Source organism: Ziziphus jujuba, chromosome 1, assembly GCF_031755915.1.
Source record: "Ziziphus jujuba cultivar Dongzao chromosome 1, ASM3175591v1".
In the NCBI taxonomy this organism is placed as follows: Eukaryota; Viridiplantae; Streptophyta; class Magnoliopsida; order Rosales; family Rhamnaceae; genus Ziziphus; species Ziziphus jujuba.
Genome location: NC_083379.1, coordinates 47,047,658 through 47,065,186, shown reverse-complemented (window position 1 = coordinate 47,065,186; position 17,529 = coordinate 47,047,658). Strand labels below are relative to the sequence as shown.

The 17,529-nt window shown below is 35.7% G+C and overlaps 2 protein-coding genes across 6 annotated transcripts; both read left to right on the top strand.

Moving 5' to 3' along the window:
* Nucleotides 1-648: 648 nt before the first annotated feature.
* Nucleotides 649-4,438, top strand: LOC107435094 (ATP-dependent Clp protease proteolytic subunit 2, mitochondrial). 2 transcript variants are annotated; one of them, XM_060814734.1, is made up of 3 exons: nt 649-1,152; nt 3,148-3,581; nt 4,150-4,438. In XM_060814734.1, exons 1-2 carry the CDS (start codon nt 840-842, stop codon nt 3,576-3,578), a joined length of 744 nt encoding a protein of 247 aa, XP_060670717.1. In that variant the 5' UTR covers nt 649-839; the 3' UTR covers nt 3,579-3,581; nt 4,150-4,438. The 2 variants fall into 2 exon arrangements, with proteins under 2 accessions (XP_060670717.1, XP_015902129.1); XM_016046643.4 differs by lacking the exon at nt 4,150-4,438 and having other exon boundaries at nt 3,148-3,676.
* Nucleotides 4,439-5,154: 716 nt separating this feature from the next.
* On the top strand, nt 5,155-17,477 carry LOC107435082 (ENHANCER OF AG-4 protein 2). Of its 4 annotated transcripts, none has more exons than XM_016046618.4 (13): nt 5,158-5,649; nt 6,317-6,393; nt 8,094-10,139; nt 10,230-10,752; nt 11,217-11,325; nt 11,531-11,643; nt 11,720-11,907; nt 13,182-13,854; nt 13,933-14,419; nt 15,085-15,180; nt 15,343-15,430; nt 15,765-15,968; nt 17,043-17,477. In XM_016046618.4, exons 1-11 carry the CDS (start codon nt 5,539-5,541, stop codon nt 15,411-15,413), a joined length of 4,494 nt encoding a protein of 1,497 aa, XP_015902104.3. In that variant the 5' UTR covers nt 5,158-5,538; the 3' UTR covers nt 15,414-15,430; nt 15,765-15,968; nt 17,043-17,477. The 4 variants fall into 4 exon arrangements, with proteins under 4 accessions (XP_015902108.3, XP_015902104.3, XP_015902106.3 ...); XM_016046621.4 differs by having other exon boundaries at nt 5,159-5,649; nt 10,233-10,752; XM_016046620.4 differs by lacking the exon at nt 17,043-17,477 and having other exon boundaries at nt 15,765-16,059.
* The last annotated feature ends 52 nt before the right edge of the window (nt 17,478-17,529 follow it).

Genomic DNA, 17,529 nt, shown 5'->3' with positions numbered 1-17,529 from the left:
GTACCACACATGTATTTCAATAATTAAATAGTCATCCGTGAAGGTTTTAAACTCATATTTACATCCTTTATAAGAGCATCTCCAATAGTTTTTTTCTATTGGAGTTTATGTGATATTGATTTTGGAAAATATTCATCTATATATGATATTTTTTCTATTTAATAGATAATATTTTAAGTAATTTTTTTCAAATGAGTTCTGTTTAAAATATTCTAAAATGCTAATGTATAATTTTTTATTTTAAAATTATATCTAATTAAAAAAATTAAAAATTTATATAGGAATTTTTTTTTCTTTTAACAAAAATTGATAAAAATAAATAAAATATTGATTTCAGAATGTTTAACAGAATTTTCAGAAGTAGAAATTATCTTTCACAGTTTTTATTTTTTTTTTTGTTGTTATTTCAGCTTAACAAAATTAATGCACAAAATCATTAAAAAATATTTTTTTAAAATTTTATTTATTTATTTTATGTAACAAATGATTTTTAAATAGATAGAAAATCATTAATGAGGCTCCAAACTTTAAAAAAATGTTTTTGTAATCCAATACCGAGAAGGATATATATGCAAAAATATTGAAATTACGGAGTGTTTAAATAATAAGGTTATTAAACTGTATAAATGGGTCTGGTCTTAGGTGCAAAAAGAAAAACGGTTATATAAAGTCGAATTGCGGGGGTTTTAGTTTTGTCCAAATATAAGTAGTAGAAAGAGGGAATTCGGAGTTCCATATCATAAACCCTATATCGCCCTTTCCCAGAATCAGAATCTGAATCTGGGTTGAAGCTCGTGCCCTGGTCTTTTCCCCTCCATCTAATTTCACTTCACTTCGCGATGAGGAGCCTGATTTCGAGCGCCAAACTCATGGCAAGTAGCAGAGCCTGGGCTCGACCATGTGGGATTGGATTCGGGGGAGCTCGCAGGAGCTACGGTCTGATCCCTATGGTCATCGAGCACTCCTCTCGAGGAGAGCGAGCCTACGACATCTTTTCCCGCCTTCTCAAGGAGCGTATTATCTGCATCAATGGCCCTATCTCCGACGACACTGCCCACGTCGTCGTCGCTCAGCTCCTCTTCCTCGAGTCTGAGAACCCTTCCAAGCCCATTCACATGTACATCAACTCCCCCGGTGGACACGTCACTGCAGGTCCCTCCTCTTTCGCTTTATTTTTTTCTATATATATATATATATATAATCCATTTCCCATTTCAATTGCATATAGTTGGTTTGGAATTGCACTATATATATATATATATCATTTCAGGATTGGACCCAGGTTCTATTTTAGGATTAGTTTTTAAATGATTTTAAGCAGCGAATTAACTACTTTTTGGATCTTTCTGTGGATGATGAGTGAGAATGCTTTTGAGCTCAATAGATTGTTAATCTATTGATAATGTTTTATTCTAGTTGCTATATTTTCTTTTCTAGTTCTGTAACTGGAAGTGATGAAAATAAACCATTATGTGGTTGAAAAATAACATTGTTCGACAATTATGCTGGGTTATAACGATTGGGTTCTTTTATAAAAATTTTAACTCAATTTTTGTTTTATATATTGTCTTGGAGGGCAGTAATTGCGTTGGGTTCCATTTAAATAGATGTGGACCTTTAGTAGTTTACACTGGATGTCAAGACTCGATCATAAATAATTATGATGATGGAACATAAATAGTTTTGGTTTATATTGCCAGACCAGTGAGAAGATGATAATATGATGACATAAATTGGTCTTTTCATCCATTGATATTGCTTAATGTTTGTATGCACATGATCAAATTAAATCCTAAAATTTCATATAATGTAACCGTAGATATGGAAGAAAATTGCTGTTTATGATTGGCTATTTTTGATGGACTTGGAATTTGGCATATCATGGTTTATGAGCTTGAGTTGGTGGAGAGCGTTATTAGGCTTTATTTTTCAGTTTGTTGAGGATTGAAAATTATGGTGCTGCAAGGAACCCATAGCTTGAGTTCCCAGCCGTGGATAGTTTATGGTTTTTGTGTAGTTGGGTGAAGGTCTGATGCTGGTTGTCTTTTAGAAAGAGCATTATGCATAGCATATTTTAAATAGAAGATTGGGCTAACATTTTTTTTAAGTCATCACACCTTGACCTTCTTTGCTGCCAGACAATAAATAATTTTTATCAGGCAGTTCCGTGGTTTACACCACACTTGTTCTTCATTGCTCAAAAGAGTTGTACTGAAATGTTTAGGCTGCAGGCATTTCTAATTCTAGTACATGGTTTGGATTCTGGTGCATGATTGAACGAGGTTTTTGTTGTATAGGCAGCTAGATGGCAGATAAAAGTTATATACTCTATAGGATTATGGTTTATATTGAATGAACAATTGTAGAGTTGGTTATTGGTGGCTATTGCCTTAAAGATCATCTAAGTATTGTCCCTGCTGCGTGTCATATTTAGGTGCCATGTTAGCACCCAAGGTTGAAAACTGTGAGATATAAATACATAAATTTAGGACTATCAAGCATCATAAGAATGCCCAATAACGTAAAGAGAACCTCAATTGAATTTGTGCACTGCTACAGGGCATTTCTTGGAAATCTGTAATTACAGAATAGCCTTGCTCCCTAAAGCTCAAAAGCAGGGCTTAATTTGTTCCTGTAGTAAGATAAGAACAAATGATAGTGCAAGGTCCTAGTGAAGGTCCTTTCAAACTTTGCTAGAACAAATATTTCCATTTGTTCATTGAATTTGAATTCTTTCAGGCCCTATTATTCTTAATACAACTCAAGTACTCAACTGAGATTAACAGAGCCTTATACCAGCTAGTTGGGATTGGCCATGTAATTCCTGAACAGACATTTATAATTTTCATCTCTAGATGTTTGTGATATGGTAGTTTAGTTGTTTCCTACAGAGTGTTAATACCAATCCTGGGAGTGCCTTACAAATTATTAGGGTTAAAAACACATGTATTCCTAAACTTACTTGTAAACTGTACATTTTTTTCTCAGTTTGAATATGCGCATGACCTTTAATTTGGGTAAATTTTACTCCTTTTATTCATTACTCATAATTGCATTTTTTTCTCAGTTTGAATATGCACATGACCTTTAATTTGGGTATATTTTACTCCTTTTATTCATTACCCATAATTGCATTTGTTTCTGCAGGTCTTGCGATATATGACACTATGCAGTACATTCGATCACCAATCAGTACCATTTGTTTAGGTCAAGCTGCATCAATGGGTTCTCTTCTGTTAGCTGCAGGTACCAAGGGTGAGAGGCGTTCACTTCCAAATGCAACAGTCATGGTACATCAGCCTTCTGGTGGGTATAGTGGGCAGGCAAAAGATATGACAATTCACACGAAACAAATAGTTCGGGTGTGGGATTCTTTGAATGCTTTGTATTCAAAGCACACAGGGCAGTCAGTAGAGATAATTCAGAAGAACATGGATAGAGATTACTTTATGACACCAGAAGAAGCAAAGGAGTTTGGGATAATCGATGAAGTTATTGACCAAAGACCAATGGCTCTTGTGACTGACGCGGTTGGCAATGAAGGCAAAGATAAAGATAAAAGCTCCAATAAGGATTAGAGGGTAAGATCTCACAGCGTGGAAACATCGCTGTTTTCAAAATTTAATCTTTTGACTCTTATATGAAGTTTAATTTAATCTTCCTAAATTATTTTTCCTGTTTCTGAATTTTTTTTTCCCTTCCGGCTGATCATTACTTTTATAATTTGATCTTTGTTTTACTTCACCTAAATGGAACTGATGTTTTGATCTCAAATTGTATTTTAACACTATAGACCATCTAACTTTTTCATGTATTCCTAATTTTAAAAACGATAAAAAAGACTAAAAAATGAAAATCTAAAAGCAATAGTAGTTCAGAACCCAAGTGGAAGACTTAGAAAATATAATATATAACATATCAAAGTTCTCCTTCGACGTTGTTTCTTATTTATAGGACTTTTAGCAAGAGGTGGTTGAATCATTTGAATCACAAACATCACATCTAGATTACCTTAAGTAAGTGGTTGAAAGTTGCTTTCCATTTTCTTTGAAATCGAAAGTATGTATGTTTTGTATGTTTTTTCTTTGGTCTCCAATTGCCATAGGACTGATATGTGAACAAGACCTTTATGGACTTCTTCTTGGTTAGGTTTCTTTCTACCGGTAATAGTCTAATACAACACTTAACGACTAATGACACGGCTACCTTTCTAATGGACATTGTTTTACTTTATTGTCACTGGCTCACTGTAAATGAGATTCCTGGATTGGGCACCTTTATTTGGCATTCTCTCTCTGTGACGTGTATTATTTTTTTTCCCTACGAATGATTTTCTAATTTTTTGGGTTATAATTTTACATTTTTTTTTTTGTTTTTTTGTTGAGAAAGGTTGTAATTTTACATTTAAGAAAATGTTAAATACAATGCTTTTTTTTTTTTTTTAAAATTAGGTTGGATTCTATATTGAAAAAGATGAGTTCAACTTAATTTTTTTTTTTTTTTGGTATGGGTTAAACGTGTTACTGTAAGATTTTAAAATTATTTTATTTCTGGACATTATTTTTACTAATAATATTTCAATTAATGTTTTTCCAAACCTCCCCCCCCCCCCCACAAAAAAAAAAAGGACTAATTAAACTAATAATATTTACTATTTACTTTTTGGAGCACTTATGAGACCATTTTTTTTTATAATTTTTTCTAAGACGTGTTCGAGGACGAAATAGGAAAGCTCCTTACAATTACAAGGGCTTACGCTATAACTAAATTAAAAGGAAAAAAGAAAAAAAAAAAACAGTAACGGTGTTTCAAATATTCAAACACAATTCTTTCTAAACAAACGAAAAAAAGAGATGATCCATAAAAAAAATTTAAAATTCTTTCTACAAACCTTCGAAAAAAAAAAGAATGTGTTAGTTCGAATGGTAGAAGGTTTCTATTTATATTTATAAAAATACGAATTTAAACTATATAAAAAAATAAAAAAAAAATTGTATTTAAATAATTTATTTAAAAAAAAACCTTGGAAAAAAAAAATCAGCCCAAGAAAACCAAAAAAAAAAAAAAAAAAAGGAAATATCCAATCATAATTTTTTCATTAAAAATAAAATAAATATAATGTAGAGAATCCTAAAATTCCCAATATGTCCCGTTCCCATGCTTGCTCAAAGCCCCTACCCCTGCCCTTACATCAACCCCCAGCCAAGCCCCTCTCTCTCTGCCTCTCTATTCGACCGCCTCAATCCCTCTCTTTCTCTCTACAATCTCTCTCGCATACTCTCTCTCTCTCGCATACTTTCTCTCTTTTGTCAATTGTGAATGCGGAACCCTCATTTGCTTTAACCACTCCTCATATGACCTAGAATCTTCGGCGCCGGAGCCGCCACTGGCCGTCAACTGCCGGCGAAGATTTCTTTCCGAAGCTTCTCGAAATTCGGGGATTTCTTTAGGGTTTTTGGTGTTTCACCGATTTGATTAAAGCCAGCACCGTTCTTTTTAGTTCAGAGGTGTTGTTTCTAAGGTTGTGGCGTCCACGCCATGGCTCCTGGGCGTAGACGCGGAGCGAACAAGGCCAAGGCCAAGAGCCAGTTGAGTCTCGGCGATCTCGTTCTTGCCAAGGTCAAGGGCTTTCCTTTTTGGCCTGCTAAGGTGTGTATCTGATTCATTGGTCTTTTCTATTATTTTAAGTTTCGGTTTTCATTTACGATTGTGTGCATTGACGATTTTGCTTGATGCTGCTGATCGTACGTCAGATTGGGGTTTCCTTCTTCGTAGTTCTTTGCTTTCATTCATTATAATAAATTATCTGAAAATTTGTTGTGACGATGGTTTGCTTCAGTTGATTTCGCTTTATAGGGTTTCGCTGGATGGATCAAATTAGGGAATATTTGGTTTCCTATGTTTGGAATTTAAGGATTTCCAAACCCATTAGTTTAAGCTGAAGAATGATGGGGTGGTTTAGTAATTTTGAGTTGTGCAATTTTCTCTCTTTTTCACGTATTTGTTTATTGTCTTTCTGGTGCTTTTTTAGGGTTTCTTTCCGTGATGGTCCATTCTCTAGAGTATCATTATGCTGTTAGTCTCATGGTCACTATTATTTATGTATTTTAGAATGCTTCTATTTGTTGTTCTTTTGTTGTTGGTGCATTTATTGTTTCATTAAGTGTCATGGATAAGGCTTTTGGTTTATATATCCAAATATGTATGTCTATGTGTTCATGTATTTTTTGGCATATAATTATATATTTGTAAACATTGATATATCTTTTCAATTTAATTAGTACTTGAGGTAGGCTTTGTTTGTTATGGATTGCAGATTAGCAGGCCTGAAGACTGGGATAAACCTCCAGACCCCAAGAAGTATTTTGTCCAATTTTTTGGAACAGAAGAAATGTAAGTATTTCGAACTGTATTATTTCATGCTAGTTCAAGGATAGTGAGAACTGAGTTCACAGTGTGTTACCAATATTAGTTACATATTCTTTGATTCTAAACAGTCAGTTATACATTTCTATTTTAAATAGAAAGGCCTGGTAGTAGGTTCCTGAAAGGTTAGAAGATCAACTTTTTGTTGAAGGTAGAGAAAGGCAATGTAATAAAATGCTATTTTAGGAATGCATATCTTCATCCATCTTGTTTCCGTCGAAGTTTACATAAGGGCTTTATAATGTCTGGGACAATGCAAAGTAAATGAAAAGGAACTTTTGAATGGAAATGTTTCTGGAAGAGTAGTGAAATTTGGGAGAGCGAAGGAAATTAACATTTTTTCATTATCATTTGGTTTGACAGTTGAAATTACACAAACAGTCTAAATTTTGACATGGTACGTTAGATGTATTAAAATGCAGGAATCATTTGGGGGGAGAGTATTTTCTATGATTATTAGTCCAGCTATTTTTGTTGAGAACAAGCACTTACCTTTATGTGTATTGTCTGCCTTAAGGGAGATTCAGGAACGTATGCATTGTTTTTTCTTTTCCCTTAAATGGAAAGTATTTGCTAGATGAACTGTGTGATTCCACAACCCTTACTTTAAATGATACTTATATCCTGCACTACGAAACTATATAACTTCAGAACTTATACACCAAACTTGAAACCAGTAAAATAATTCTTAACTAATCAATATATACCATCCTAATTAAAATTGGAAACATCAACAACAACAAAACACCTTAAAGTTAACTGAGCAAGTGGTCTTGACATGAAAACGAAAGCGGTAAATTAGCTGCTTCTGAACATATTAATGAGTATAAAAATATATATATATATATATATATATCTGTGCTTTTAGTTTGAACTTGCTTTCAGTTGAACTGTTTTAGTCTGTTTTACAGGATGTCAAATGGAGGACGAAATTAATTTCATAGCTTTCTTACCATTACCGTCTTCTAGGCACTAAGCTTTAGAAATTGGTGAAGCTTTTTTCTCCAAATATTTTAGGATATATTACTTGCATATCACTTCTGTGATCTATAAATGTTTAGAAGTTATGGTTACACGTTTATGATCGCCAAGCATTATCTGTTCTTTATTCATGTGCATTGCATCAACCATGTAAATTGCTTAGAATGTGTGTTAATATGTAACTCTTTTTTTTTTTTATTTTTTTTTAATTTTTTAATATATACTTAAGAGGTTTCTATTACAGCTAAAGATTGCCTAATCCAGATGCTTGTGCAAACTTAAGAGTTCATCTTGTTTAAGATATTTGTCATTATTTTTCAACTTGTGACTTCTAGTAAGGCTTGTTTGTGATGGTTAGCTCTATGCACGGAGCAATTCGGTTGTTGCTTGGAAACATGAACAACTTCTGTAGTTATTACCGCATTTGCCTGTTCAATGTGCATGAATTTTCTAAACTATTTGGTGCGAGGAAGTTTCGTCATGTTTGCTTATTTTTTCTCTAGTATTTCTGGATGTTGTTCTTAATTAGTTTAGATATAAATGATGTGTGTGTATTCTAAGATATATGCCATATTATCAGTGGTTTATTTTGTGTATTCCATCACTCTTTTCTTTCTACTACTTGCTGGTTATGTTGGTTGCTATCGGTATCTTAGTTTTTCCATTGTTATGTTTATTGTATCCAGAGCCTTTGTTGCCCCTGCTGATATTCAGGCATTTACCAATGAGGCAAAGAATAAATTATCAGCTAGGTGTCAAGCTAAAACAAAGTACTTTGCTCAAGCAGTGAAGGAAATATGTGAGGCATTTGATGAGTTACAGAAAAAGAAACCAAGTGATTTGAGGGATGATACTGATAGGTCAGACCTTGGATGTGAGGCTCCCTCTGCTGATGGAATAGAGGATAATGAAGAAGAGGTTGACTTAAAGGATGGGGCAGGTACAGTTGGGGAGGCGGTGAATCAGGAAACTAGTGATTCTGGCTCTAAGTTGGAGCGATGTTCACAGAGACGAGGTGAGACTGAGAGTCAAGATGTAAAGCCTGCTATTGCTTCTTGTAAAAGTGGTAGTTTGTCTCCTGTTTTGTCTTCTGAGAAAAGAAGTAAAACATTTGATGTTGCACAAGTAAAGAAAGAGATAACGTTGACATCTGGGTCAGATAATTCTTTGCAGTTACAAGAAGAAGATTCAGGTAATGGACAGAAGACATTATCAAATGGTCACAAGTTGAAGAAATTGGGTACTGGATCAAAAAGGAGGACTGAGGGTAAAGTTGATGTTCACAAAAGTGGTAATACTGCTCTAACATTACTAAAGGATGATAAAGCTGGTGATTGTGTTGATATTCCCGAATCTGGTGAGCGATTGAAAGATGGAATGAAAGGCAAAAATGCCTCTAGTTGCAGTAGAAGAGAATTTTCTCCAGATGACCTTAGGTCATCTGAAATGAGTGTTGGAAAAAAGTCTAAAGAGTTGCTTAAAGCAAAGAAGCATTTTAAGGTTCCTGGTGAGACAAGTGATCCTATTACTGCTTCTGAGGAGCATGCCAAAGAAAAACTTTCTGGGAGGACAAAAAGGGCTCAGCTTGGATTTGGGAAGCCTAATTTAGGAGCAAATGAGATTTCACATCCTGCCAAGAAGTCGAAGATTGTAGATGCAGGGGATGGTGCCCCTGGGAGATCATTACCAAAAAGCATAAAGGGAGGTTCTCCTACTAGTAGTGATGTTGACCACAAGGCAGTTTCAAAGTTGGATTCCAAAAGATCTTCACGGGTGAAAGCAGAAAATAATCTCACTGAAAATGTTATTGTTGGACCAAATGTTTCTGGTGATGAAGCTGTCTTACCCCTGTCAAAACGTCGGCACCGAGCACTGGAGGCTATGTCGGATTCCACTACTCTAGCTTCTGATAATAAAATGGAGAAGGATCCTATGGTAGTGAAGAATGATGTCTCATGTTCTAGTAATGTTAAAGTTTTGACAACTCAGTCACAAAAAAAACGGAGGGCTGTTTGCCTTTACGATGATGATGATGATGATGATGAGCCAAAAACTCCTGTTCATGGAGGTTCTGCTAAAAATATTAAAGCCCCTTCATATGGTTCGGATGATATCAAGATATCCGATACAAATCGTGATAGTTCTGATAAATTTAAGGAGAATATCAAAGATTCTACTCAATATTGGGACAGTCATATGAAGGAATCGTCTTCTCATTTGCTTAATGGATCTCTTTCACCTGGAAAACCTAAGATTCTTGAAATCCAATCTCAAGCTGAAGAAAAAATGCTCGAAATCCAACCGAAAACTGATGAAAAGAGGCCTGAAAGCCAACCTCAAGCTAATGAAAAGATGGCTGAAAAGGCAGTGAATGTCTATCAAAGTCCTGGTAAATCAGACTCAGAGCAGTTGTCGTCCAAGGAGGCAAAACCAATCTTGATATCTCCAAAAAAGTCTCCGCAGTTGCTTTCTGCGGCCAAACCTGTTCTTGAACATAAATCTATGAAACCTTCCTCCAAGGTATCCACTAGTGGGAGTCAAAAAAAGTTTCAGGCTGGGTCTAGCAAGGGTTCAGCTTCAGCTTCAATTTCTAATAGTTCCCAAAATCAAGTTACCATTCAAAGAAACAGGCCTGCTTCATCTGGAGAAAGATCTAAACCAACTCCCAAGTCAATTTTGCGGACCAATGACCATGCTGTTCTGAGAGAAAAGTCAACGGAGCCTGCTGACAGGTATGCATACTTGTTATTTTTTTCATTGTATGTATCTTATTTATTTTCCATTGTTTCCATGCTTTTTTATATCTTTTCTTTTACCAATAGCAGGGTGGAAGCTAGAGAAGACATAAGTAGCTTGTTGACGGAGACTAGGACTCCGGAATCTGTTATGTCTATGAGACATCTTATCGCAGTTGCACAAGCAAAGCGGAAACAAGCTCACTCACAAAACTTTTCATTTGGAATTGCCAATTCTATTTTTGCAACAAGCACTGATGTCCAAGGAGCGAGCCCCAGTCCAACTGCTGTTCAACATTTTTTGTCTGGAGCCAGCAATGTGATGCTGGCTGATATCCAGGGTACTTATAATAGCACAAGTTTTGGTTCTTCCTCGAATCATGGTCATCAGTCTGTATCACAAGGTCAGCTTGACATTGAAGAGCTTGAAGAGAGAAGAGTTAGTTCTGGTCATATGGCTGCTGGAGGCTCATTAAGTGGTGGAACAGAGGCTGCTGTTGCCCGTGATGCTTTTGAAGGAATGATAGAGACTTTGTCTAGGACTAAAGAAAGCATTGGACGTGCAACTCGTCTTGCCATTGATTGTGCCAAATATGGTATTGCCAATGAGGTAGGTTCTGTGGCTTGCTGTCTCGTTATGCTTTTGGTGATTGAGAGGTTGCACAAACGTGAAAATTGTAACTTTTATTTGTGTGTATGTGTGTAGTATGCAGCATGATGAATTTTTTCGTTCTTGTATTTTCTTGTATTTTTTTCCCCCTCTGTCTAGTGTAGACATAACAAAGTAAGCTTCCCCTTTGATAAGGCAAAATTTTATTGAAAGGTGCTGAAGGTGGCATGGTGTTCAGAGTAGTTTATAGAAAAAATAAAAAAAACAAAAGTTGGAGGTTGATAGCATGTCTAATTTGGATTTATTACTTTATTTTGTAAATATTATATTATTTGTTTTATGTGAACTATGTTATTGTTGCCTTGTGATTGATTTTTAGTTTGGTAAAAGGGATAACTAATTGTTGGAATGAAGCTGTCATTACCCTTTTTTTTTTTTTTAATTTTTTAATTTTTTATTATCAGGTTGTGGAACTGCTTATCCGAAAGTTGGAAAGTGAACCGAGTTTTCATCGTAAAGTGGACTTGTTCTTTCTTGTGGATTCCATCACCCAGTGCTCACATAATCAAAAAGGTATAGTTACCTGAGAAAGTGCTTTATTCTCACGGATAGATTTCATCGTGTATGGAAATGCATACGCTTGATTGTCTGATCTTAGAACAAGATGATAATTGCTACCTAAGTTGATTTTGGGGGTCCAGATGATAGTAGTTATTACTGTTTCGAGAATGGGGTTTTTTCCATGAGACTTGTGGAATTTACTACTGTTAATATTCAGGCATCGCGGGAGCTTCATACATCCCAACAGTTCAAGCAGCGTTGCCACGTCTTCTAGGTGCTGCTGCTCCAGCTGGTACTGGTGCTCGTGAAAACCGCCGGCAGTGTCTCAAGGTTGGAATTCTTTCATTATACTGTTTGCTGGCATCTATGTTACATTTGAGGTTAATTAATTTGTCTCATCAACTAGGTTTTACGGCTGTGGCTGGAAAGGAAAATATTACCTGAATCACTTCTTCGACGTTACATGGATGACATAGGAGTTTCAAATGATGATACAACTGCTGGTTTTTCCCTTAGACGTCCTTCTCGATCTGAGCGTGCTGTTGATGATCCAATCAGAGAAATGGAAGGCATGCTTGTTGATGAGTATGGCAGGTCTGAATTACTTCTTCTGCATAATTGTAAATACCATTGATTATCTACTCTGTTTTTCTGTCCCTCAAGTATGTATTGACAGCATCTTATTGATTAGTTTAATTTAGTAAATGCAGATAGTTTTATGTTATGTTTATAGGTACTATGCATGACCATGGTTAATATAATCATGCCAGGCATGAACCTCAACTAGATTTGGGTTGTGTTCTACTGTTTTCAATCATTGGTTTACTTATTAAGTTAATATTGAAATTCATGATAAACTTGGCTTTTTAATAGGAGAAACTAAGGATGAATTTGTAGAAACATCAAATTCTATATGCACAATCTAAAAATTCCTGTCACCCCAAATTTTTTAGCTTTAAGGTGGAATGGGTTAGTTATTATTCATGGATAACAGATGTGAAAGTGGGCATATAAGCATGGGCCGTAATGTCAGTTTTCCCTTATTTACTTATTAATGTATGTTGGGGAAATCTGTATGTACTGCTTTTGAATAGTATTCAATTGTAAAGAAGAACAGTAAGGGGAAAAAAAGTGTATGGTTGGTTGGAATGGTCATTCTGGTAGAAGATGACACATTTGGTTTGAATTTTTAAAGTTTAAAGCACTTGTACTGCATGTGATTTGATTGTATAGTTGGTTGAATCATTGTACTTTTATGCACTCAAATGTGAAACGTGATGCTGGAACTGGCTTTTACCTTGTCTGTGCAAGTGACCATTCAACATATTTCTTTTAGCTGGAATGTTGGATTGATGAACTTGATCATTTGGTAAATGCTGTAATATGGAATAGGTAGTTTCTAATGTTATATAAAATCTTTGCAAAGTATAAACCACACTTGGTGGTTGGGCTAACCTACTTTTCAGCTGAAAGGAAATGCTGGTTACCATTTGGTTTTTGCTGCAGTATATTAATTGAAATGAGGGTAGGTGTTGAACACAAGACCAGACAAACAACTCTGATATGGTGTTAACGTACATTTTTACATTAATTCCGAAAGTTTAAGCTGTTAGGAGTGAACTCAACTATGCATTGTATAGCTCCTGGTATTTGGTCAGTCTATGTATATATGATAACATCTGGTTGTTGATTCCCCCCCTCCCTCTCTATCCCTCTCTGAAGACATTCTGGAGGATTCTGTGTTAGTTTTAAAGCGGTGATCAACAGTGACATGATTCTTGTGTACATTTTAAAGTCATTTTTTGGGTATTCTTATAACAGGAATTTTATTTCTGATGCATGTTGTATTTATCTCTGTATTGTAACAGTAATGCTACATTTCAGCTTCCTGGGTTTTTATCTTCTCACGCATTTGATGATGAAGAAGAAGAAGAAGAAGAAGAAGATTTTCCAAGCAGTTCGTGTAAGGAGAATGGTCATCCCTCACAAATGGAACCAACCCATGCTTTGGGTGAGTCGGAAACATGTGCAGCAACTCCAAATGACAGGCGGCATTGCATCTTGGAGGATGTTGATGGGGAGCTTGAAATGGAAGATGTTTCTGGACACCCAAAGGAGGAAAAAACCTTGTTCATTGGTAGCTCTTCTGAAATGGACTTGCAACAGCAAGAGTCAGACAAGGGCATGGAGTCGGCTGCAAGCATTTCCACTGATTTGCCTCCTCTTCCTGAGAGTTCTCCACCATTACCTCTTGATTCTCCTCCTCCACTCCCTCCACTGCCTCCTTCGCCACCCCCACCACCCCCGCCGCCCCCGTTATCTCCATCATCACCTCCGCCACCACCACCCCCTCTCCCTTTAGAGCCACCTCCTCCTCCTTTACCACCTTCTTGTGCTCCACCATTGTTGGTTTCTCAGTCATCTGTACCAGCCCCACCTTCCTTGCTACCTCAACAGCTGCCATCTCAACCACCACTACATTCTTCACCGCAGTTGGCATATCAACCTCCTGTGCCTCATGAATACAGTAGCACAACTAGTGTAAGACATTTGAATGATGTTTTGCTTTTCATTTGTTGGTTTTTGTGTATATTTATATTGTATTCTTCCTTTATACAGGGAATCCAAAGGGCAGGAAGCACTACACATGGGGGTCCTGTTGATTCTGCTGCAAAAAGTGAAATGTTCCAACAGCAGCCTCCTTGCTTTGTTCCTGCTGGAGTTTGTGTTCCTCGTGAACCTTCTACATTTAATTCTTCGAGACAATTAGAACATGGACATAATGATATTTATTTAAACCAACAGGTTTCTCAGCCAAACCAACAGTTTCCACAAGGAAATACACCTTATGTACAAAGACCTTTGCATCCTGTACCTCCTCAAAACCCTTCCAGTCATTTCTCTTATCCAAAGCCCACAATTCAGCAACATCCACAGCATCCATACCACCATCCATTCTCTGTGCCGCCTCTTCCTGATGGACGGAGACCGTTTGTTTCTGATGAACAATGGAGGATGCCCCCTAATGAATTCAAGAACGATAACCAAAGAGGTGTATGGGTGAATGGAGGGAGAATGCATTCAGGCCCAACCCTTGCACAGGAAGGTATGAAGCTTTGGCAAAAGTAGGAGTTACGAAGAATTTTATAAATTGAAGTCTCTTATTATTCTAAGTTGTGTAATTACCTGATTTGTAGTTTAAAAAAAAAAAAAAAGTTTCAATTTCTTGGCTTTTAATGTTATTATTCGCTTAGTGATTAGTTGTTCTTACATAATGTAGGTGTGCTCTATATGTTCTGTCAGGGCATATCTCTTTATATATTTCTGTATAAAGTGTGCTTTGATAAAAAGGAGAATTGAGAAGATTATCATTTTTCAAATAATATTGTGTATTATATACTTGAGAAGTTTTACATGGATGCTGAACACTTTTTTCTAAATTCAAGTGGTATGACTTTCTTAGACGACTAGGATAAAATATTGATGTGATTGGAACAGTGCCCATGGCTTTTAAAACTATGAATTTGAAGTACTGGAACTCTATTACATATTCCACTGATCTTTTTGCCACTTTTGTTGCAATCCTGTTTTTTCCTATTTGCCTTTTTATATTATTTTTTTATTTTTTATTTTTGCTGTTTCCATCTTGCAAAGAAGTATATGGCCGCTTCATTCTCTTTCTTATAAATCTTAAAGAAGTGGCTGTCTTTAGCTGATTTCCTACTGGTTCCTTGTATTTGCGCAACATTTGTAATACTGTTACTCTGGCAGTTTACTATCGGCCACCCTTTGAAAGGCCACCAGCAAGTAATGTGGGTTTTCAGCAGTCTGCCCCTAATACAGTACCAGCTGGAGCTCCACTGTCAGGTGACCTTGACCTTGTGATTTTTGTAAACGGCTTTGTTTTGTTTTTTGTTGCTTTTTATTCCTTTTAGATGAATGAGTTCCCAGTAACACCCCCTGTCCAAACGAAAATTATGTGCTTCTCTTTTTTTTATTGTTCTGACATTATTATTGTTATCTTTGTAGGTAATGGTGTTTCCCAGATTTTACCGAGTAGACCAGATATATCTGCACTTAATTGTTGGAGGCCAGCTTAATGTTGGAAAGTATTTTTGTAAGTTCTTATGCATATCTTAAAAGTTTTGTTTATTATGATTGAAGTGGAAATCCACACATTTATGTCTTTAACTTGTAACTTTATAGAACTATTAGCCAGTCAGCTGCTTATCACAGTTATATGAAGCTTCAGCCTTCTCTTACTTGAGCATAATTTGGTCATTGATTTTCTTTCTTAACTTTATTTTTCATCTGTTGACTTTAACACTTATTGCTGATGTGTAAAATTGTTGTGTCATGGAAGGGTTTGATTAGTTTATATGATATCTCTATATTCATTCTCTCTTTCTCACGCTTGGTTGCTCCACTGATAAGTCTTCTCTGCTTTACAGTTGTTTCAGTGCTGAAAGCAGAGATGGTCATGTTGTGTTGCATGTCAAAGTAATATTCGGCTTGTGTACAAAATCCAACAACCACTTGAAGGCAGTGTTGAGAACTTGTGGAGGCTTTTGGCAGGATTGTGTATATTGTAATTTTTCCTGGCAAATGTATCCCGGGAACATTTGCTTCCGAGTGTATGCCCATGTTCTGACTTGGTTAGTGCACCTGTTTCTTTATTAATGTAATTATACTGAGTATAAAAGGTAGAAATAAATTACAAGCAATTAATTGAGCTTGTTGACTCAACTGATTTTTTTGTTGGCTTTCTTTCCCTCTTGTATATGCATGGTTATCCAATCTATAACTTTTGAGTGATTTATTGTTCCCTTCATCCCTTTGGGGTTAAGCACTTCATCGTTATGAATTGTATATATTAGTGACATTACCATCTTTTATTTTACGTTTTATCTAATGGTTCGATAGGCGACACAAGGGGATAACCCTCCATAACCAAAAACGTTTTTAAAGTCCAATTCAGGTCTCCCTTTTTTTAAGGGGGATGGACTTTGGAGGCACTAATTAGATATAAAACCCGGTGGTTTGGTGTGTTGTTGCTCATCAAACTGCTTATTGTGAATTTATTGAATACTCCTTGTTGCAACTTGATGCAATCAAAGGAAATTTAAGTCTTTCTCTCTTGGAATTATCTCCTACCTGCTTTATCTGGCCTTCTGTTTTATCTCCATGTTTTTCTTCAAAGTATATTTCTCCTGAGAAATTTTCTTCTCTGTTAGGTTTTATCCTTTAGTTAATTTTAGTTTGTCAACACATTGTTTGCACTATTAAATTATGCTGACACTCAACTTTGTTCTGACCTCTCATCTAATAGACCTAATTGTAGTAAAGGAGAAACAGATCCACCTAGGAGTAGAAACCCCATAGTTAAAAGTTCTCGGCAACAATTATTTATTTATTTTTTAAATAATGGGTGCCAACACCTCCTGTAAAAGGAAGAAGGGTGGAATATATATACATATATATATATATATATATATATATAGAGAGAGAGAGAGAGAGAGAGAGATTGTGTGGGATGGAGAGAGATTTTGCTATTGCAAAGTTAAAATATGATGGTGGACTGCATGTGCTTAAAACGTGGTTTACTGACAAAGAAAGCTAGGAAAAAGAGAAGGGAAAATATTGCTGAAAGTGTTGGTATGATGCATTCGGTTTTTTCTTCAGAAGGTGCATTTAGTTTCAGAATGATATGTTAACTTGTATTGTTGCAGGTTTTGGCAAAAGGATTAAAACCAGAAATGCCAAACAATTTTGGGGTTTTAACTTGGTCACGAAGGAATAAGGTTTCAAGTTTCAAATTTCTTGGCTGTTAACACTACTGCAAATGTTAAGGTAAATATTTTACATGGATTTTTGGGGCAAGACAGTGTCTTAATTGTTTATTAGTTGAGTACAGTTTCAATATGACAGTTACTTTTCCAATGTAAAGGTAGTTTTTTCCTGATGGTTCAGAATGGATGAAAATTTGATTTAGAAGTAGCTTTGCATTTGTTACAGCATAATGTGTTCATGCTATTTTTTCCCCCATGTGCAACACATTCTAAGGTTTTCCCAAATAATTTTAGTTTTATCTGACCTGCTATCTTGCATTCTGTATTATAGTACATGCACGTTATGAAATAATATAAATTTTTTTGGTTGCTTTATTTCTAATTGTACAGATTGTTGTTGTATTTTGACATTTTTCTTGTGGAACAC

Bases quoted from the DNA above. Each gene is read 5' to 3' on its own strand.
- LOC107435094 (XM_060814734.1), top strand. From the start codon at position 840: ATGAGGAGCCTGATTTCGAGCGCCAAACTCATGGCAAGTAGCAGAGCC. The intron at 1,153-3,147 runs GTCCCTCCTCTT...TTGTTTCTGCAG, and splicing joins CGGTGGACACGTCACTGCAG to GTCTTGCGATATATGACACT.
- LOC107435082 (XM_016046618.4), top strand. From the start codon at position 5,539: ATGGCTCCTGGGCGTAGACGCGGAGCGAACAAGGCCAAGGCCAAGAGC. The intron at 10,140-10,229 runs GTATGCATACTT...TTTTACCAATAG, and splicing joins TCAACGGAGCCTGCTGACAG to CAGGGTGGAAGCTAGAGAAG. The intron at 11,326-11,530 runs GTATAGTTACCT...GTTAATATTCAG, and splicing joins GTGCTCACATAATCAAAAAG to GCATCGCGGGAGCTTCATAC.